General features: G+C 46.2%; 1 protein-coding gene across 2 annotated transcripts in view; it reads right to left on the reverse strand.

The window, feature by feature from the left end:
- The window catches only part of ALDH18A1 (aldehyde dehydrogenase 18 family member A1), a 508,980-nt gene that overhangs the window by 67,100 nt on the left and 418,396 nt on the right, over window positions 1–23,484 (reverse strand). For both annotated transcript variants that reach the window (XM_086922580.1, XM_086922579.1), the window contains exons 13-14: window positions 932–1,069; window positions 587–782 (exon numbers count right to left, since the gene is read on the reverse strand). In XM_086922580.1, the coding sequence (XP_086778706.1) occupies window positions 587–782; window positions 932–1,069 (334 nt within the window). The remainder of the gene's footprint in view (window positions 1–586; window positions 783–931; window positions 1,070–23,484) is intronic.

A 23,484-nucleotide genomic window follows, 5' to 3' on the forward strand; every position in this document is an offset into this window, starting at 1 on the left:
AATCCAACCACCTTGTAATCCTTTGCATATAAAAGCATTACATTCCTTACTAGTACCAAATGGAGTACAGGAAAACGTTGAAAGTCAATGATAAAAAACCTTTTGGGTTAAACTATTTTGGTTACAAACTTATTGGTTGTTTCCTCTGTCTGGTACTATAGAAAGTAAGCTGCTGTTAAGAGTGTGATGAAATTAATTTAACATCTTTTAAATGTAGATATTACTGTGATATACTCTGCTAAGGAATTGCAGTAAAAAGCCTCTGCCTCAGCATGATGAACTTGATGGTTGCATGCTTGAACCGTGATATATCTAAATATAAAAATTCTCTTATCCCATTCAGAGTTTACACTTGGCATTTATTAAGCACCATATATCTGGAAAAATACATCTCAGTGTTCATCTGTAAGTGTATGCAAAAGTAAGAGTAAAGACAATTTTTTTTCAATTAACCTACCTTAGGTTTCTTCCAAATACCATTAATTGATCTTTAGGTTATGGTTTAACTAATATTAAAATGTAATTGTATTTAAGTTTTAAATATTTCCCTCAGTCACAATGGACTGGAAAACATCTTTCATTTTACCTATCCTGGTGATCTTTTCAACAGCAGACTCAGAGTCAATATAGACATGGCAGATTCCTTCACTATGTCCCATCACAGGAATTCCTTTGGCCGCTTTCTGAATGTTTCGGACCAAGTCAGAGGACCCACGTGGGATGATAAGATCTATCAGTTTATCCAAGCGGCACAGGTCCTCCACATCCTCTCTGGTGCTCACCTGTGAATATTTGTCCCAAAGAATAATTACTGTCTGTAACTGCTTTAAAAGTAAAAAAGCATATCAACAATTAGAAAGAATATATTAGACAACATGCTCTCCGAATTAACAATCCATAGAGGGATTAAAAAAAAAAAGTAGACATTCACCAGCTGCACAGCATCCTTGACTCCATGTACTGACAAAGCCTCCTGTGTCAGGCGGTGAAGTATATGGTTGCTGTATGATGCCTCTTTGCCTCCTTTTAACAACAAACCATTTCCGCTAGCAATTGCCAATGCAGCTACCTGCCAAAATAACAGAAATATTTTCTTTTTCACTATCAGAGTGACAAGGTAAAAGAAGATAGGATACATATCAATAGAAATTATTGTTGTGTCATTACTTCATGCACATATTTCAGTCCTGCTTTTCAGCAGTCTCTGTTAAACTTCTCATAGGTTCTATATGCACGTCTCTATTCACCTGTTAGAAAACTTTCCACCTCGGCCTGGGACACCTCCTGGTGACCGACCGCACTAGGAACAGCTCCAACGCCCACCACCCACGCACACAACCTAGAGGTCCTCCTCGACTCCACCTTCTCCATGACGAAGCAGGTCAACGCCGTCTCTTCCTCCTGCTTCAACACCCTCGGCATGCTCCGCAGGATCTACAAGTGGATCCCCACCGAAACAAGAAGGACGGTCACCCAGGCCCTCGTCAGTAGCAGACTGGACTATGGAAACACTTTCTACGCAGGAGCCTCGGCCAAACTCCTGAAACTGCTCCAAAGCATCCACAACGCCCCCGCACGCCTGATCCTCGACATCCCTCGCTGCAGCCACATAACACCCCACCTGAGAGACGTGCACTGGCTCCCCGTCAACAAGAGGATAATCTTCAAGCTCCTCACCCACGCACACAAAGCACTCCACAACACCGGACCAGAGTACCTCAACAGCCGACTCAGCTTCTACACACCCACCCACCACCTCTGCTCTGCCAACCACACCCTCGCCAGTGTCCCCCGCATCCGAAGAGTGACCGCCTCCGGCAGATCATTCTCTCCCCTCGCCGCCAAGACATGGAACGCCCTCCCCATCCGCCTACGGCAGACCCAAGACCTACTGACCTTCAGAAGACTCCTCAAGACCTGGCTCTTCGAACAGTAGCAGCATTCCCCCTACCCTTAGCGCCTTGAGACCCTGACGGGGGAGTAGTGCGCTTTACAAATGCTTGATTGATTGATGATGAAATGTAAAAACAAATGGTCTTCCCCAAACATATGTCTTAAATTGCTCCTTGCTTAGTGAAGTAGTGTGGCTCACTGGTTAGAGGCGGCAGACCCGAGAGCAGAGGACGGCCCGGGACCAGGGTTCGATTCCCGGCGCGGCAGGTTTCTGGACCAGGGTCAGCGGACTCGACAATTCTCTCGCCTCGGTGCCCACTCTGATCAGCGATCACACTCGGCAACTCTGGGCATTAGCTTGCCTCATCTTCACTAACGGCCCCACCAGACCGCCGGGGATGCCTGGTCTCACCCTGGAGATACCCATTAAGGGACCATCTCTCAGGGAAGCCAGGAAGGGTTTCGCAGCGGTCGAAGCGCCTTGGGACCCTCCGGGTAAGTAGTGCGCTATATAAATGCCTATACATTTACACATTTACATGCTTTAAACACAGGCTAACATTTCTCTTCCTATGACAAAATACCTGCACTTTTAGGACACCAATGTTTTGGAAGCAAATTCAACAGTGAATCTTTCACTATCAATTTGACTTAAAATAGCTCCTAGGCCATGCATACTGGCATCAACTGTAATCTGACTTGAACACCCTCTCACAAACGTCAAGTAGAGGCTTCCAAAATCAATCTTTATCTCATCACTGCACTAGCGATCCCAGTCACATGTAAAAAAAAAAATTGGAAGAGATCCAAATTCTTCTGTTAGAGTTGCATCCTTTTATGAATTTTGAGCAAAACACACAGCCCAAGGAATTAATGCAACTGTTCTTTAAATGCGTGATGGGAGGTATTAGCTACGCTCTGTACAAAACCTCCCAGACCGTGCATGGCCCAAGTGTTCAGTTTCCTCGACTCTAAAAATGACCTTCTCTTTCCTCAATGTTACTCCAATATCACACAAAATCTGAAGAATGTTCTCCACAGCAGTGTCACGTTCAAGCAAATCATTACGAAAATTCAGTTTTCATTTTGAAACACAATATTGTTTATTTGCTTTAACATTCCTGTAATGACACATTGGACAGCAGATGCTGCCAAAACAAACTGCAAGCAACAAAATAGGTAAGTGCTGCTGGGGCACCAAAAGTCGAAAAGAGTTGAGATTCAAGAACAAGAAGAATTGGAGGATGCATGGATTTAAAATCAATTTTTGTGAACCGTTTAGCTTGGCCTACAGCAGCCAAGAGGTCTTCAATACTTGATTGGTCAGATTGCTCAGGTTAATGCATACGAGAAGCTCCCATATTCTTTGCAAGTCAGTGCAATTAGAGGCAACTAAAGCACTACATCAATAGGTTAGCTAACATCTTGTTCTAACATACATTGTATTTGCAATTCCAGCTCATCAAAATCACTATAAAGTATATTATATTATGAATTTTACGCTTCACAGGAATAGACCTTGACCTCGACAGATTGTTCACAGCACTGGATTTTGCCTAATCTATCACAAAAGACATTGTTCTGGTAAAGTCGTGTTCAATTGTATCCTTCTTTACCTCCAGGATACAACAGACTTTTGAAGCCAGCTTGATGCCACATTCACACTTTTTTTGCTACATAGACTTTGCTTTCAATCGAACAATCTTTAAAAGCAAAGTATGCCAAAAGATAATCATAAATGTCAATTATGCTCACATTGAAGGCCACTGTAGTGATATCCAGAGATAACAAAACATTGTATCACTAAGCTTATTCAAAATCATCAACTGAAATAGCTGATAGAATTGCTGATGGTGTCTGAATCCCTTTTTTATTAATAACAACTTGAATATGAAGATCACATTTTCTCACAATATTTACACTGTGATCATTTTCCATCCCAACCAACAAACTGAATTAATCTAAACTTTGGCATGGGTCATCACTATCGAGATCATTTTCTTTGCCAAATCCCTACCTTTATCCCATTGCTGCAGCCTTTAATGAATTGACCTACTTTTCCACACTTCTGGCAAACTTGTCCCAATGTAGGAAAAGCTGAAAGTTAGCCGCATTGAGAGAAGTAGCCACATTTGAATCATGTTGTCTTCCTGCCAATCTGTCTTTCAAGCATCTTGGATTTTTGGATACTTGATTTATAGAAAACCTATATCCATTAGGGTGTGGTTCTCGAACATTAGCTCCTAAGAAACTAAACGTACATTAATTTGCCATGGTGACATTGTGCCCAATTCTATCTGTGTGGAGACTTCTTGAGAGGGTGCAATACTTATGGCAATATCCAGGACCTTATCAGGTTTTGGACTTCTGCAAGTAAGCGTTCTTGGACATTTTTTAATTGCATCTGTTCTCTTATTAGTTGTGAAGTAAACATTTAAAAAACTCAGTCACAATCGCATCCCCTGGTTCATTAGGACTGCTGCTGTATGCTGTAAATAAAAAAAAATTAAATTAAGAAACCTTATGGCAATGAACAATATTGTTTTTCAGGTCTTCAAGCAGCAAACTGAAACTTAGCTAAGTTTTCGCCTGAATAGTCTACACAAGGTGGGAGATGTTTGAAGATATTTTGACCATCATTCCTGGAATAATATAATAAATAAGAAGTTTCTTTTTTTTTCTTTATGGCCTGTATCTCTGTCAATCTATAGCTGCTCCCAAATAAGCATTAAAATATTGCCTGGATCTTTCACGATTGTCAAGGGAGTGTAATACTTTGCCTACAGAGGGATACAATGTGACCACACCAGTGAAAGAGAGAAGAGAAAATATTAATTAAAAAAACTGTTGAAAAATGATGTAGAGATAGCGCTTAATAGAATAGTTTGTGACTCTCAGACAGGGGATCAGCGCCACTACCGACTTAATGTCTAAGTTAAGTAGTGTACAAGCTACTGATTGTAGAGAGTTTCAGAGGTGGTTTAGGAGATGTAATGAACAAATCACTGAATGAAGACCAGCACCAATTTCACATGCATATATATTAACTACTGTCGGCAGTAGGGAGTTACAGTTAGGACAGAGTTTCCATAGACAGAGCATTTTTTGTTTTGCTAATTTGGATAATCTTCACTAGTTTGCCACTTAGCTGTTGACTGGAATGTTTCGGGGTGATCCGCCAAGCGTCTACAGATCAAGGCGCCAACAGCAATGCTGTGATTGTCTAGCTGCAACCTGAGTGGAACATTGCGTCTGCCACTTTGTGTATCGTGTTACGGTTCCTTTGGTGGGCGGGAAGAGGGAGAGGGAAATAAAGTATAAATAGGATAAGGGGTCAGAATAGAGGTATTTTAACACCATGGGGCTGATGGAGGAGTCTGTAAGGGACCTCTCATGGGCAAAAAATTGTGGAAATCAAATTTGGGGTGCGCGAGGATTCACGGATCCAACGCAGCGCTTAGGTGGTCCTCTCAGTGTGAATCAGCGACAGATCCACCGATCCAGATCCCAATTTAAAAAAAATGAATACACCCAATCACACATCCATACACCCACTCATGTATACACACTCCCATAAAGTTACGTACTCACCTACACAGTCACTAATACATCCACTCACAGACAATCACAAACACTCACCACCTAATCACATACCCATACAGACACTCGCACATCACCGCCCGTGTGAATCCGCAACAGGTCTATCGATACAGATCCCAATTAAAAAAAATACACGCACACACACCCTTAAATCCCCACACAACCACTCACACATCCATACATCTCCTCACACCCATACAGTCACCTATCAACTCCCACTTACACAGCAACATCACTGACACCCCCCACTCACACACCCAATCCAGCCACTCACACACCATTCATACATCCACCCATCACACACACCCATGCCCACAAACACACGCATACACTCTCTCTCTCACACCCCCACACAGCCACTCACACATCCATACACCCACTCACACACCCATATAGTCACTCAAACACCTATACCATCACTTAAACATCAACTCAGAGAACCATTCACACACCTCCTCACAGACCCATACTCACACAGCCACGTACGTAGCATGCTGGGGTTAGCCGTGGGCCACCCCAGCTGGCTGCATGGGGGGGGTTGGGCGCAGGGCCTGGTCTGCGGTGGAAACCCCGGCTTGCATAGCAGAGAGCAGCAGTTGGATTAACATATGGTAATTACATATGCTGGCCTTATAGCCAAGCCCCCACTGCGCATAGCCAAAATGTGGGGTTGGCTGCAGCCAGGCCCGGCGGCAAACCCCTGCCATGCACGGGTATTAGTTGGATTAACGTGCAGTAATGAAATATTACTTTACGTTAACAAAAACCTAAAAATTCACTGAAAAAACAAAGGTTACAGGGACATTATAGTTAGGTTGAGATTTTACACACACAAAGGGCGGCGTCCAAGTACTCCGGCGACGTTATACCGGCGCCAACAACGGACGCGGAGCCGCAGACGACGACGCCTACCGACGCGCAAGGGTACTGCTACGCAAAAGTTTCCGGATCGAGTCTGACGCCTGGGGGTATTCTAAGGTAAGGAATCTAATACTAACCTGTTTCTTTCAGATTATAGAAATTCAGCAGGTAGAGTTCTCTAAAGTAACTATAACTCGCGCCCTCGACATGCACTGCTGATTACCATACATATTACTTCACTCATGACATCTTCTATGACATTTTTAATATAAGTGCAACAGGTTCTCTGATATTATCCATGAGAAAACTGTGCATGGTGGGGAAGCTAGATACAGTTACCTTAGGGGATGAGTTATAGTTATTTGAGAGAACTCTAACTATAAATGCTGAATTGCTATAGTTTTGTGTGTGTTAAATCTGAACCTAATTATAACAGCCTTGTAACTGTTAGTTTTTTGTGAGATATATGGCAGGAGATGTAAGAAGTAAACTAAAAATGTGGGAGAAGTACAAAAAAGGCAGAACTAACTAAACGGTGGGAACATATATCCCTGACTAAGTACTTGAAAGTTGAAAAAGTGCCTAGTGAACTGAGAATTTTATTAGGCCCTAGCTTTGAAAATCCGTATCCGGACATGAGAGAATGGGCTGAAAGCAATTTGGAAGCTTCATCAAGATGAATTCAAATCTTGGTTAAATATGCGGAAATTGACAGCAAGGAACGACAAAAACAAAAAAGAGGAATTGGAAATGCTGTTCAGCTCAGACACTCAACATAAAGAAGTCAATGAAAAATTAAACAAGCATTTACAATGCAATGGTTTTGCCTTTGTTAAAGTTAGAGCTATTGGCATTGCTCTTGACATTATTTTTCTTTATGGTTTTTTTAACATAAATAAATGGCATTGTCATTTACATTGCCACTAGCTTTATCTCTCGCAAATGACACACACAAACACCCACAGAGAGCCCCCCAAACACACACAGAGCCCCCCACACACACAGCCACACAGAGCCCCCCACACACACAGCCACACAAAGCCCCCCACACACACAGCCACACAAAGCCCCCCACACACACAGCCACACAAAGCTCTCCACACACACCCACACTGAGCCCCCCCACACCTTCTGGCCCATTATCTTTTCTCCTCATTAAATAACTGCCACGCCCCTTTCTTTGTTCTGAAAATGTGCCTACATGTAAGAGTGCAAGAGGCTAAAATGTGAATGCACTTGTGTTTAAGAGACCCATGGAACTTCAGTTCTAATTGATATCCTGATGCCGGTAAGCAGAAATGTCAGCAATAGATGTTGGCATTCTTTACATGCATTTCACTTGTCGCCGTAAAGCTCTACTTTCGCCTCTATTATAATGTTTCACCTTGAAAACACAGTGGCACTCTTTGAGTTGGTGGCACCCAGTAGAACACAGGAGCAAGGACTTCACACTACCTAAAATACATGGACGAGCTACAAATGATCACGTTCGCTGTCCCATGATAGCTACAGCACAACAGCTAAATAAATGGCATTGTCATTTACAATGCCAATAGCTTAATCTCTCGCAAATGCCACCCACATACACCCACACAGAGCCCCTCCACACAGAGCTCACACCCACAGACACAGGGCCCCCCCACACAGAGCCCTCCACACACCCACACAGAGCCCCTCACACAGCCGTCCACACACCCACACAGAGCACCCCACACACCCACACAGAGCCCCCCCACACACTGCGAGCCCCCTCCAGGCAAAACCTAAAAAATGCAAGTCCCAAATATTCATGGTTTTACCACAAACATAGCACCTTTACGCAGGACCAGAAGCAATTACACCATGAGGCATTTAAACATTTCAGTACATTAGTTATTCAGTTGCCATGAAATAATGCTTTAGGCCCTGGAACACCAATGGTAAACACACGTAGCCGCCTGTCTCAGTCCCTGTGTTTTTATCTATTTATTTATGCAACTTTATATAGCGCGGACTTTACCCGAAGGTGTCAGAGCGCTTCACAGAAGTACCAATTATGAAATGAATGTGTGGTGACTTGTGGTGACATCGAGTTGCATCACTAGCCTGTGACATACGAGAAGGTCGTGTTTTTCAGCTGGCAAATGACGGAAGTAGAGTGCCCCATAGGGTCTGCTTCAGTGTTCATTGTTGGCTTTACCGGGGAATGCCCTGGCACTCTTCAAGCACTGCTCTTCATGCACACTCTCGTCCTTCAATTCCCTCCCCTAGTACTCTTCCCACACGGTCTCCTCCTCTTACACTACACTCTTCCCACCCGTCCCTCGCCCTTCGTCTGAAGAAGATTGTCTATTGAGCAAGTGCTTGCTTGACTGTTTGTTTTTTTTGCTTTTAATTCGAGTAGCCTTTTTTCGCATTCAGTTGGGCCAGACTAGAAGCGATTTTGAGGAACCTTTAGTGGTCCAAACCCAAACATCACTCTTTAGTTAAGCTTAAAGGGCACTTTTGTCTGACACGAAACACGCTTTCCTCTCCCTTCCACTGAAGCAGCTGCAGTTCGCCGTGAGTAACTAAACTTGGAGTCAGAGGAAAATGTGGTTCCTGGCTTTATCCCAATACAGGGTAATGTGGCGCATCGTTCATCGGCATAGACTGAAGTTTCTTACCTGTTGGGAAAGGAGTTTAAGCTGATTAGTGGTAACAGCAGCTGGACAGAGAGCAGCAGCAGGAATGAGCTATCCTCAATGACCCTCTGCGTTTAACCCGCCCTCTTCCGAAACGATCATCTGAGATAGGCCCTGGGACTGTTTGTGTAGCCCACACAACCAATTAGAGTAAAGTACTGGACTTGTTTATTGCTCTTACTCCAGAGCGTGCCTCTTGCAATTAAAGTCACGTAACTGCGCGGAATCCCAAAACGACAATGGGCAGAGTTTATTTTTCCTCCCTCTTCTATTTAATTTTCGCACCATTGCACTTCGGGCAGTTTACGGAAAGGGACGGCTTTTCAGGTAACCGTCACTGCTCCTCCCTCGCCACTGGCCTGTCCTCTCAGAGCGCCACCTCCACACTGCCCGGTGCTCCCTGCTGCCTCCCGGAGCCCTCTCCCAGACACACTTCACCCTCACCCTACCGAGGTCCTCCCCCCTCGCCTGTACTCACAGAGCCGCTGTTGTACCGACCTCCTGAGCGCCATCCCTGCTGTTCGCGGGCATCTTGCGGAACAGGCCTGCTATATATACACATCGGGAGGCTGCCAAACCGAGCATGGTGTCCCCGCGGTCGGTAGTAATTAAAACAAGCGCATTTCTCTCACCGCCGCTGGTTCAAGTTTTACTTTCTGCCCTGCCTCGGGCTCCGGGGAATGGTCGGCGGCTCCTTTAAGAGCATACAAAGGCTTCTCGCTTCTAATGCACTGACGGCGACTAAAGTTCAAATGTGGTCAGAGCCTTTGTGTTCCCTCTAATTCTGTCTGCTTTGTGCTGTCCTCTATGTCGCAAGAAGTGGCCTAAACAGTCACTGCTGCAGTGCCGTCTAATCTGCAATTTAAAACTTCTCTCAGCTGAGCCCCTAGGCTTGTACTGCCTGACCCTTTCATACTCTTCTAACAAAGAAACAGTCCCTGCTGCTGCCAGCACCTCACAAGCTGCATTCAGGGGTAACATCCCTGCCTGCGCGTCTCACATTATCAATACATTCCAAGGTCACTTCTAAAGTGCTAAAGACTAAAAGGCATTCGAGCTCCGGGCCCTTCCTATACCCATTCACAGGGCCCAATCCTGTAAGCACATGTATATACCCCACTTCAAGACAGTACACTGGTGCGATAAACACCAAAGTGCCTGCAGTCTCACAGACCTCACACACTTCCCCACAGGTAATTAATGGATTTTGTGTAACATCCGCGACCCTAATGCATTCTGGGCGTCATAGTCTTGTTTTGCTACAACTGAACTGATTAGACTGAAATCAATTGTGGTTTTAAGTTCATGGCTGGCTCAGTGTCCGCACCCAGCTAGAGTAGGGCGGCCACGCTATATCCACATTCAAATTGTTACCACTTCCTAATTACTCTTAGTGCTGCATCTACATAGACTACACCCCCCTAGAACACTCAGCAGTAAATGCATTTAACCAAACGCGTCTTTGCCACACGCTAGCTCATTGCAGTGCAACGGACGAAAAAGTATATAGTACTGCCCAAATATAACAAAGGTGCAATAAAATGCCACTAGTTATTTGCAGATTCCACCAAAACCAATGGTAACAATGAAATGTCCCTTCGTGAAATAAGCCACTTTCGTTTCACCTTAAAAACGTTTTATTTTTAAATAAATGTAATCCTTCACAAATTAGCAGAAAGACTCACTGTAACATTCGACAAATCACACCACAAAGAATGTCTGTGACGAGCTCTCGAGACAAGGGTACACTTGCTAGCTCCGAGGTTAACGTAATTTCGCACGCACATCTTTTTTTCATGTTAGGCTTCGAAGCACTTCATTATATATATTTTATTTAACTTTTCGTTGTGGTTTATGAGTTACGAACACAGGCTTTATTAAGAGCGCTTTACATGTCATACAAAGTTACAAGTGAGTGGCAAAAGTACAAATGTAAAGATATTTCAAAATAAAATAAGAACAACTGGAAAAACGAAGGCAACAGTAGCAAAGGGAAGCGATTGTTGCCAATGCCAGCATAGGGGCATGTTCCTCCATACAAGTTTTCTAGACACCCCCATTGGGGTCTGGGGTCCCCACTCTTGAATGACCCTGCCTTAAGAAGGCCTGTTCCCCGACGCTATGCCGAAATCGTGTCTGATGGGGACTGTCGGGTGGAGGTAGCCTCTCTGGCGTGAGGCAGTAAACAGAGGCATCGTGCCTCATTCACACACTTACCTCGCTGCCCGCGATGGGCCGGAACCCAGCCGGCATGGCTCCGACCTGGGTGGGACGCTGTTCAGGCCTCGACCTTGGCCAAGGTGAATGGTCACCGGAGGGTGGACCCGCTGAGCGCTGCTCCTGCAAAAAGTCCCCAGGAAGCCATGGGATGGGGGCACAGGGAGGGACCCTTGAAGGATGATGGGCGCCGTGTGGGCGAGGACGTCTTCTTGGCGCTGCTTCTGGGAGCTCTGAGGAGTGAGTGGGCAAGGCGGGGATTGAGTGGGCAAGGAGGGGTGTGGAGGGTGGGGTAGGGCTGGCACAGGTGGGTGCAGAGGGGAGGTGAGTGTGCTCGGCTTCACAGGGGCTGGAACGTCCTTCAGAGCGGAGTTCCTGCCCTCCGCCTGCCCCTCCCCGCCACACCGCCCCTCATTGGTCAGGAGGAGGGTGAGATGACACCCGAGGAGCCCTGCTTGGCGCTCACTTAGTCTTCGCTGGGGGCATTGACGGCAGGGAGAGCAACTCTACAGCCAGCTGACAGCCTTCCGAGGGAGGAGGCCCCGCGGAGTCGAGGTGTGCACAGGAAGTGCACACTCATGTGCACACACAAGCAGCAGCTCACTCCTCGTGTGCACACAAGCTGCAGCGCAATCCTCGTGTGCACACAAGCTTCACGGAGGCTGACAACTGGTCCGGGGCGCTGCACTGCTCCACACCCCCACAGGTAGAGATGACGGGGTTGACAGAAACGCTGCAACCTCCCCTCACCCGGCAGCCGAGACTTCCGGCCACTGAGGCCAGACAATTGGTGAGAAGATTGGAGACGGCCAGGTTTGTCATTAGCAGCTTGTACGGCTAAAATCGGCATCGTGCCTTTGGCAGGGAGTGCAATGAGGGCGGGTGCCGTCAATGCCAGCACAGATTCGGGGCGTTCCCGAGAACAGGCTTTCGGCTGACGTAGCCAAAAGCCAAAAATTCTCGGGAACGCCCCCGAATCTGGTCCGAGATTGACGGACAGAGCCTTCTCCCAATGGCTAGCCGCCATTTATGGAGCTAGCCAATGGGAGAGTGGGGACGGTCCAGTCCCCACACACAGAAATCATTAAGTTTTTCCTAGCGCATGCGTACTTCGTACGCCTTGGCTAGGCAAAACCTAAAAAGGAGGCTATACAATGACTCAAAAAACATGAAGCGATCACTAATAGGCTAAAGGCACAAAAATTCCTAAGGAACAGACTTGACTATGCACAAGGTCAAATTTTTACTTTTGCCCGTAGGTTTGACAATTTGAAGCAACAGCAGCTCATTAATACCAATAGGTTGTGTCAGGAGAGAAGTGCTACGGACACGGAGACTAAGCTAAGCTTTGATTTGGACAATGATAATGAGTCCAATAAACAACAAAACCTAAGATGTAATACATGAGATAGAGCAACGCTAATAGAGGAACAGGATTTTTTATGGAAGGATCACTGCCAGACATTGCCCCCAAAAAATCGCAATGCCATAGGCACAAAGAGCGGTGAAAGAAACAAAGACAGCGACGCGCAAGACTGAACCCCAGAACAGCAGAATTGAAGGAAGAAGCAACAACCAAAATAGACACCGAGCGGACGATCATATACCTAACATTGCTATGCTTGAAGAAAGCGGAACAGATATTAGCGCTAGGTTTATCCTTTTGTCTGGAAGGTACTTTTCAATAGTCAAACACACATTGACGTGTATAAATGTATCAGGAAATTAAAACTTATGAAGAATCATGCCAACGGTAGAACGAAACTAACAACATATATTCCCTTGGCCTCTACGCCAGTGCATCAAACGAGATTAAAAGTACCAGATATGATATTATTCAAAGGAATTGACAGCTCTACAAAATGAACACTTAGACCTACATTTGGAGGAACTAGAACTAACTGCAAAAGCACAACTAGAAATCTGGGGTCAAGCGAAAACATCTTTCAAGCCAACCTCCAAGTTCCTACCTATCACTCCTCACAATACCATTGATGTATTCCAATATATTTTGATAAAAGATGTCAAAATAATGGGCAAAGAACAAGCAAAATATCCAATTCCTAGTGGCCGCAACAGGAGAAATGTTTTGCTAATCCACAAGCTCCAGAAACAGAATGAAGTTGTAATATCCAATTCTGATTAGGGGGTAATATCGTCTTTTGGAATGACAGCATACAAGCAGGAAGTCCAAAGCTAATTACGGTACAACATGTGCTATGTTAGGGCCACTAAGGACTAAGTGGCTCAAGTAAGAACAAACATCACAGAAAAAAAATGGATTGGCGTAATAATTGACTTCTAACACAGGAGGAATATAGTTATGTATGTAATAATCACCCTAGGATTCCGGTGTGGTATATAATTCCAAAGAATCATAAGGACTCAGTGAATCCACCAGGACGTCCAATCATTTTGGCTATCGGAGGACTACATGAAAACATATCCAAGTACATTGATGATTTTTTGTAGCCATTCATTCAAAACCTACAATTGTTTGTTAAAGACATGGGAGATTGTATGAAAATCATAAATGACATGCCCTGGGAAGAGGACCTAGTCTTAATATCTTTAGATATCTCATCATTATATAAAAGTATCAGGCATTGTGATGGTGTACACGCAGTTGAATACTACAGGAATAATAGACCATTAGCACAACACCAACAAACACGTATGCTGAATGATACAATTCAGAAATGCTCATACTGTAATTATTTCCTGTTTGACAACTGTATATACCAGCATATACTGGGGACCACTATGGGGGCTGCTTCTCCCAATGCTACGCGTGTTTACACATGGGCTAGTGGGAGGAGTGGGTTCTCAGGGGTGGATTTCTCTAAAGAATGGGAGGAGAATGTAGAGGTTTGGTCATACTAAATCCTTTAAATAATTTGGAGCGAGTCTTTAAAAAGTGCTGATGAATTCGAAAATTGCATCAATATTAATATTCTCAACTTACACTTAACAGGGGGAGTTAGCAAAAATATGATCCATTTTTTAGGCTTGGAGGTTTTGTAGCTAATGAAAAACTAAAAACCCAACTACACAGGAAAAGTACAGCAGGTAATTATCTGCCACATGCCTCTAGTTTTCTTCCACATCATCCAATAGCGAACATACCTATGTAGAATTGATGAGTGCCAAAGAAAACTGCAGTCTACTAAATTATATCACAGCCTGTCAGAGGGACATGACACAGAGGTTCAAACAAAGGTAATAGGATGCTAGGTCAATCACTACAGCTCATGAAAAGATCAGCCACATTCAAAGGGAAAAGATTATTTTCAAGCATGAACGTAAACCTAAAAGACAATAAGGTTAGACTGACAACTTATAGCAATCAACATAAAACTTTGGAGAAGACAATCAGGAGAAACTGGCACATAATACAGTCTAATCTTATTATAGGAAAAATATTCCTACCAAACCTTTAATAACCCATAGAAGAGCTAGATCGATGAGGGACAATCTGATTAGATCAAGCCCTGAGACAAAAAGAACAGGCCAGTTAGTGGGAACAAATGGTTTCCATAAATGCACTAGATGCAGAGCCTGCACACTAGGTGTCAACACGAAGGAATATTCAGCTCCTTTTTCCCACAGACCACCGTCACTCAGAGGCAGCTACAACTGCAAAAGTGATTTTGCGGTATATGTGTTAACCTGTAGGTGTAATCTAAGATATGTGAGCAGCACTGTATTACAAGTACACAAACGCATATTGCAACATATGCGAGCCATTAACAATAAGGATTTAACATACCCAGTGGCCCGGCACTGTTTTGAGAACCATTAGAGTGAAGTATCACAAATTACATATTTCGTAATTGACACCGTCCCTCATAATATTAGAGGCGGTGACAGGGTAAAGGCTCTAAGAAAATTAGAGAGTAGATGCATCTTAAATCTAGATTTCAAGTTCCCCAACGGTTTGAACATGGAAGAAGATTTATACAATTTCTTATAAGCACCATGTGTATTAACTGAATACTATATGAGACATATGCACTCTTCCTAGGTTTAGCGTTACATCTAGAGGGATCTATACAGGAATAACCAATAATACATTGGTTGAATAGCCTTTGCACCACTCACAGATTTACCCAGCTGTGAACAACACTATAATTTCGGAGCAATAAATAGCACTTAGCCCTTTACCGCAATGATATTTGAACAATACAGCATATACATGAAGTGAGTTAGTGTAGTTAACAATGTTTCCACTGTTATGCTATTGCAGCTGAATAATGGATATGCACAGCATTATGCTAGTAATTTGTTAAAGATCTACAGTATGGAAACGTTGCAAATCATAATTTAAAATTCATGTATTTAAAACATAAGAGAACGTCGTGAAAACATGTACGTACTAGGAAAAATTTATGAAGGATTGTGTTTATGTACCTGCTTGTGTTGTTTTATGGTGCTATAAGCACTCCTAATGGCGCTGCCGCATTACTGTGAGCAAAGTTGCAGCAGGGGCAGAACCGCGTCATGGCGAATTAGCAACAAAAACTATACATAACGACAAGCATCAATGGTGGTCTGTTTTCGATTTGGTGACTTCAATACACCCGGATAAAAATGAAGTTAACAATATTATATATATATATATATATATATATATTGCTATGTAAATCATTTATGTATGGCACAGTCAACCAAGGAGTGTTAACAATATAGGTATAAACTCGTATTTTACGAACATGGAATATTATTTAGAACATGTATTTCGGTGCTTGATATGTTTAAAGGTTTAAAGCACATAAAAAAACGCGAAGCAAAAACATCAGTCTGTTTTCCAGGTTCATTAAGCTATGCAGCATGTGACGAGGTTCAAAGGGGGCACTTTCACTTTAAATAATGCACAAATGCATCTTGCCATTGTCATGTGATCAAGGCTCAAGCGAGCCGAAACGTGTAATGGCGACGAGTGAGGAACAATAAAATGTTTTTGCACGAAAATTGGGTCTGTGTCAGTCTATGGGCAAATCCTGAAAAGCACAGAGGAGTGTGATTTAATTGACCTGTTCGTTCCACAAGGTCATACACGGATTCCCCCCCCCTTCTCGCACAGGTCAATGCTAATAGTGGAGCAGCACTTCCAGTGCAACCCAGAAGCATCTTAGGATCCAAAGAGGATACACAGCACCGGACCCCCTGCAAACCCAGAGAAGCCACAACAGACCTGCGGGAGGAAGCCGACGTCGGGTCGGAGGACTCAGAGAAAGCGGAGAACCCAGCAGGTAGGAGTTAACCTGGCGATCGCAGGATGAGGAGGTGTGCAGTTCGTTGTTCAGCACAACAGTATTTAAAGCTGTGAGCAACGGAATAAAAATTTGACAAATTTTCCTCATGTCGGCGGACGTGGTAAGAGAACGGGAGATGGCGGCAGCGGAGATGTTCTCCGATTCCCTCCCGACTACAAGTAGAGTAACTGAACAAAATCAAGTGAACCCACAAGACAGCAATACAGTTAAAGATTTGTTTTAAAAAACTAGAGAAAAAATGAAAACATAACAAAATAAATGGTGGGAGTCAAGGTCATTACAGCAATATATCGATGTTGAAAGGATACCTAGAGGCCTGCGCATTTTAACTGCACCAAGTTACGAAGAGCCCAACCCTAATTTAATGAAAGAGTGGGCTGCATGTAACTTAGAATCGCGGCGCAGATTAACACTTATACTCATCAAATATGTGGATATTAATCGAGCCAAACTATTAAAAGAGATCGAGGAGGAGTTGGAAAAGTTTGACAAAATGGAAGATCAAAATAAATTAAGAGGCGAGATGACAATCCGTTTAAAGAAGGAGGAGGATAAAATTATGTTCAAATCTTTTTTTATTTTCACCCCCGGAACAGGGGGTACTCATAGGAGTGACATGCACACAGCGATTAGCCTACAACCCTAGAAGCGCCGGCCGCGTCAGGGAAAGTGCCTGAAAAAACATTGACAGTGCACACAAGTAGTAGCATTATGCACAGCGTTCTGCCTACAACCCAATAGGGCCGGCCGCGTCTGAAAATACCCAGGGTATACCGGGCAGTCACTGCCAAAAATAGCCTGGCCCCTAGGGCCGAATGAAATCAAAGAACTAGAACTGGTGAAACTATCGGGCCAGAAGGGTCCGAACTGTAACAGAGTGCCTAAAAGAGAGGCCTCAGAGCAGAAAAGATAGTAGGAAAGAGTAATGTGAAAGAATCAGAAAAGAGGAGAAAGAGGGCCTAGAGTACAGTTGAGGAGACAGGGGGGAGAGTATCGCTCCAAACCTTGGGGAGAACAGTAGCGCCCGCCAAGCTCTATACCTCGGTCACTAGGACTGCTATAGCAAAAGCCTGTTCGATGTAGGGGGGAGCACAGCATCCTCTACTAAATGCAGCGCCCTTAGCTTAGCGGGCATGTGTCGTGCTTGGTCTACCTTGCATAAATATTTCACCAGGGGTTGCCACACTGCCTTGAAGCATGCGTCGCGAGCCTGCAATCTAGCTGAAAGAAGCTTCATTGTAATGACATGCCAGAGTTTTACGAACCACACAGCAATAGGAGGTGCTTCCGTCTTCTTCCAGTACAGGGCGATGAGCTGCCTGGCTACTCCCACCATTTGAAGCGCTAGTGTCCAATCACTCCGGGTCTGCGCCAGCAGACCTGCAGGTTTGACACCCAGTAACATTGTGCTAGCGGCCTCAGGCAGAGGAAACCCCAGGACCCCCCTAATGTGACTCAGGACCTCCTTCCAGAAGAAGGCTAGCAATGGACAGGTCCACCAGACATGCAGAAAATCCGCAGTCGCAGACCGACACCTCCAGCACTCAGGAGAAGAGGTCAGGAACATTTTGTGCAGTCGTTGCGGTGTATAGTACCACTGGTTCATCATTTTATATGCGTTCTCTTGTTGCGGTATGCTACTATACACTCTAGGTATGTCATGCCACAGATGGAGCCACTGCGCCGACGTGATGTCTGCCCCCGAAATAGAGTGCCATCGTTGTTGATAGACATGGGAAGACGGCGCTTGAGGGTGTTGCAAAATCTGATAAATGTTTGAGATCAAGCCCTTCGATTCCGTAAAAGAGCGGGCTAGCCGCTCGAACGGGGTAAAAGCACGAGTAGCCACGTGGTACGTCGCATCCGCCAGCACCCAATGCCTCAGCTGAACATATTGCATCTCAGCCTCAGGCGGGAGACGGAATTCCTCCCTGCAGTGGGCGAAAGTCTTAAGGGCGCCTCCCTCAAAGAGATCTGTAAGCACCCTACAGTCGCCCTGAGACCACCTATGGAAGGCTCTGGTACGGTGAGCCTTCGGAAACCACGGGTTCCCTTCAATTGGGGTGTGTGGAGAAGGAAAAGTCGTAAGGCCCCTATGTACCGCTATCCTGTCCCATATCTCCAACACAGTTTTCGTGGGTACCGCCAAGTAGGCACTCGGGGAACGCCCCGCCTTATGTTTCCACGCCATGTCCCTGATGGTACGTCCAGTCACAGCTCTGTCCATATGGAACCATCCCTTTTCACTATCCGTAGCACCCCATTCAATTACGAAGCGGAGATGGGCAGCCCAGTAGTACTCCACCAAATTAGGACATGCCAGCCCCCCTCAATCCCGCGATGCCATAAGAAGTGCCTGGGAGAAACGAGGTATCTCCCCCCACCAGATAAAGTTGGTTAAATCTCTCTGAAAACTTCTTATATTGTGCAGCGGGATGGGGGTGGGAAGGCACTGGAATAAGTAAAGAAGTTTGGGTAGGATGGACATCTTTATCGCATTGATTCTACCCAGCCATGACGGCACCAGCAATTTCCATCTCCGCAGATCCTCAAGGACCGATCTGCGGCATTCTCTCCAGTTGACATGTGACCAGCCATCCAGCAAGGGGGTCAGCTGCAAGCCAAGATAACGGATATGGTGTTCCGTCCAGCGGTAGGGGCATATCTGCTCTAGAAGGGGGATTTCTGTTTTGGGGATGGTAAGGCTGAGCGCCCAGGACTCGGCGCGGCAGGTTTCTGGACCAGGGTCAGCGGACTCGATAATTCTCTCAACTCGGTGCCCACTCTGATCAGCGATCACACTCGGCAACTCTGGGCATTAGCTTGCCTCATCTTCACTAACGGCCCCACCAGACCGCCGGGGATGCCTGGTCTCACCCTGGAGATACCCATTAAGGGACCATCTCTCAGGGAAACCAGGAAGGGTTTCGCAGCGGTCGAAGCGCCTTGGGACCCTCGGGTAAGTAGTGCGCTATATAAATGCCTATACATTTACATTTACATCAGCGAAGAGCGCCACTTTATGATCCTGGCCACCTAAAGAGATGCCATGAATGTCCGGAGCCCGACTAATCATGTCCGCCAGTGGCTCAATCGCCAAGGCAAATATTAAAGGCGAGAGTGGGCAGCCCTGCTTGGTTCCTCTCCCTATACTAAACGGCTCCGTGAGCTGCCCATTCACGCGAATCCTAGCCTGCGGTGCCATGAAAGGCGCCATTATCCTAGTGACCATCTTTGGGCCGATCCCAAATTTGTGGAGGACCGCCCGGAGGAAAGACCAGTCTACCCAGTAAAACGGCTTTTCGGCGTCTAGCGAGAGGATCTGCCAGTGATGGGCCTTCCCTGCAAGATGTGCCACCCTACGCACGTTATCAGCCCCCTGCCGGTCGCGTATGAAACTCACCTGGTCAGGGTCTATCAGGCCAGGCATATGGGGGTCTAGCCGCCTCGCCAGCAACTTGGTTTATATTTTAAAGTCGGTGTGGGGTCTTTCCCAGGCTTCAAGATTAAAGCAATTTCGGCCAATCCCATATCTGGGGAAGGTCCCTGTTCTTCAGTAAAAGAGTTATAAAGCCAGAGAAGGTAAGGCCCCAGTTGCGCCTGGAACTTGCGATAGAAGGATAGCGGGAGTCCATCGGGCCCCGGCGTTTTCCCCAGGTGGAGCTCTCGGATAGCTGAGGTTACCTCCTCCTGTGTAATCGAATCCTCCAGGAGCTCCGCAAAGTAGGGGTCCAGTGTTGCCCCCCCCCCCATACTGCCCTAACACTTCCTCCACCAGCTCAGGAGGCGGTTTCTCCGCAGAGTAAAGCGATGTATAGTAATCCCTAAAGGCCTGGCATTTATCCTTCGCCGTCGCAACCCTGGTCCCATTCGGCAGTTGAACGTTCGCTATGTGAGCTTTAGCAGCTCTGGCCCTCAACCTCCTCGCCAAAAGTAAACAATATTATATATATATATATATATATATATATATATTGCTATGTAAATCATTTATGTATGGCACAGTCAACCAAGGAGTGTTAACAATATAGGTATAAACTCGTATTTTACGAACATGGAATATTATTTAGAACATGTATTTCGGTGCTTGATATGTTTAAAGGTTTAAAGCACATAAAAAAACGCGAAGCAAAAACATCAGTCTGTTTTCCAGGTTCATTAAGCTATGCAGCATGTGACGAGGTTCAAAGGGGGCACTTTCACTTTAAATAATGCACAAATGCATCTTGCCATTGTCATGTGATCAAGGCTCAAGCGAGCCGAAACGTGTAATGGCGACGAGTGAGGAACAATAAAATGTTTTTGCACGAAAATTGGGTCTGTGTCAGTCTATGGGCAAATCCTGAAAAGCACAGAGGAGTGTGATTTAATTGACCTGTTCGTTCCACAAGGTCATACACAGATTCCCCCCCTTCTCGCACAGGTCAATGCTAATAGTGGAGCAGCACTTCCAGTGCAACCCAGAAGCATCTTAGGATCCAAAGAGGATACACAGCACCGGACCCCCTGCAAACCCAGAGAAGCCACAACAGACCTGCGGGAGGAAGCCGACGTCGGGTCGGAGGACTCAGAGAAAGCGGAGAACCCAGCAGGTAGGAGTTAACCTGGCGATCGCAGGATGAGGAGGTGTGCAGTTCGTTGTTCAGCACAACAGTATTTAAAGCTGTGAGCAACGGAATAAAAATTTGACAAATTTTCCTCATGTCGGCGGACGTGGTAAGAGAACGGGAGATGGGGGCAGCGGAGATGTTCTCCGATTCCCTCCCGACTACAAGTAGAGTAACTGAACAAAATCAAGTGAACCCACAAGACAGCAATACAGTTAAAGATTTGTTTTAAAAAACTAGAGAAAAAATGAAAACAGAACAAAATAAATGGTGGGAGTCAAGGTCATTACAGCAACATATCGATGTTGAAAGGATACCTAGAGGCCTGCGCATCTTAACTGCACCGAGTTACGAAGAGCCCAACCCTAATTTAATGAAAGAGTGGGCTGCATGTAACTTAGAATCGTGGCGCAGATTAACACTTATACACCTTGTCCCCCCCTTCAAAGAATTTCTGCTTTAAAGCCAAAAGGGAACTTTCTGCCCTATTCGTGCGTAACATCCTGAGCTGGCCTTGAAGATTTGCGAGGTGGCGCCTCGTCCGCTGAGTAGAGCCGCCCTGATCTTGTGCCTCCGCTTTCCTCAGGTCATCCGTCAGCTTATCTTCCACCGCTCGCGCCTCTCGCGACCTCGTGATCGAAAGAGACGTTATATGTCCCCGCATCGTGGCCTTAAAAGCGTCCCAAACCACTGGAAAGGGCGTCTCAGGCAAGTCGTCGTTCTCAAAGTAGGAGGTAATGGCCCTCCGTATGTCCTCAACATCCGCTGCATCCCGGAGGATACTTGGCGGCAAGCACCATGTCCGCTCCCAGGGAAGACAGGCGTCCGGGTCTTGTAGAAGCAATTCCACATGAGCGTGGTCAGAAATCGAGATATCGGATATTTCCACTCCTAAGACATCCCTCGAGATCATAGGACATAAACAAATAATGGATGCGAGAGTAGGATTGATGAGCATTCGAGTAGAATGAGTACTCCCTCTTGCCCGGGGAGAAATAACGCCAAGCGTCGAACAGCCCTAAGTCTGCAATCTGCTTGCGTAGCGCTGAGGACATCGCCCCAGCACCACTGAAGGAGCCCTCGCTCCGATCCATCTCCGGACACCAGACCATGTTTAGATCCCCCCATAATAAGCGAGGGCCAGCCCAGCGGCACATGATCTCGCAAGAGGTCTCCAAGGTATCGGTCCTGCGCTTGGTTGGGGCGTATATGTTGCACAGTGTGAAACGGCGACGACCCACCTCGACACTTACTCTGAGAAAGCACCCATCACCACCCCGGAAAGGTCGGTCTTCCCCCCCGCCTGATGCCAGCCCTGCACAATATCGCCACTCCCGCAGTCTTTGTGTCTGCCGCAGCCCAGAACTGAAGAGGGTACCTAGGGTGTGCCATGCGCGTACTGTCAGCCTGTAAAAGGTGGGTTTCCTGCAGGAATATGAGAAGATAGTGCCATACCTGCTTGCGCTTGTTGGGCGTTAAGGCCCTTCACGTTGAGGGTCAGGACCTTCAGAGGACTAGGCACGTTCACATTCATGCTGGGGTTTCTCAGAAGCTATCATAACACCCACAACAGCCACTCTGCTCTTCGCACACTCACCACTGGCCTGGAGCCGCACCCCTCCATACCCCACCCACAGCCAGCTCCCCCTCCCCGGGCCCCCGCAAGAAGAAAGGAAAAAGAAAAGAAAGAGCAGCAAGAAACAAAGGGAAGAAAAGAGAGGTAAGCCACCAATCAAGACAGAACAGGCCAACAGGACCGTAGGACACCTACCCCATTACAGGGCATCCTGAACCCGCAGGTACGGACGCTCTCCGGGATGCCACTCCCTAAGGGGCAGACCAAGTAAGGGGTGGGGGGGTGTGACGGTCTCAAAGGGCATACCGCTAAGGAGCTCCCGCTGTCCCCAAAGCCCACACAGTTGGAGTCAGGGTAGTAAGTGAGGAGCCTCTGCGCGCCGCCGCGCACAGAGCCAAGCGGGCTCAGGGGTAGCACCCCCGGAACAGGAATAGAGAAATAAACAGCCCATATTTCAAGGTGTTAGGGGTTTCTCGTCTAACTCTGCCTTGTCCCCCTCAAGAGACCGGATGTGGGCTATTATGTCTTGTTTGGCCTGAGTGGGTGAGACCTCCACCGCTGGGGAGGCACGACGATGCCGATGCACTGTGGTCTAATCGGGTCCAGCCGGTGTCCTCTTCTGTCTATTGGGCTGAGACTGGCTCGGCAGAGGGGTCGCTGACAGGTGGAGGAGCTGCGCCGCCTCCGTATAGGATCGTATAATTCTGCGCTTTGACTCCTATTGAAATATAAGCGCGAACGGGTGGCCCCACTGATATGCAATGCCCATACTGCGCAGCTTTTCGGTCACA

Source organism: Lissotriton vulgaris, chromosome 5, assembly GCF_964263255.1.
Source record: "Lissotriton vulgaris chromosome 5, aLisVul1.2, whole genome shotgun sequence".
NCBI classification, from domain to species: Eukaryota; Metazoa; Chordata; class Amphibia; order Caudata; family Salamandridae; genus Lissotriton; species Lissotriton vulgaris.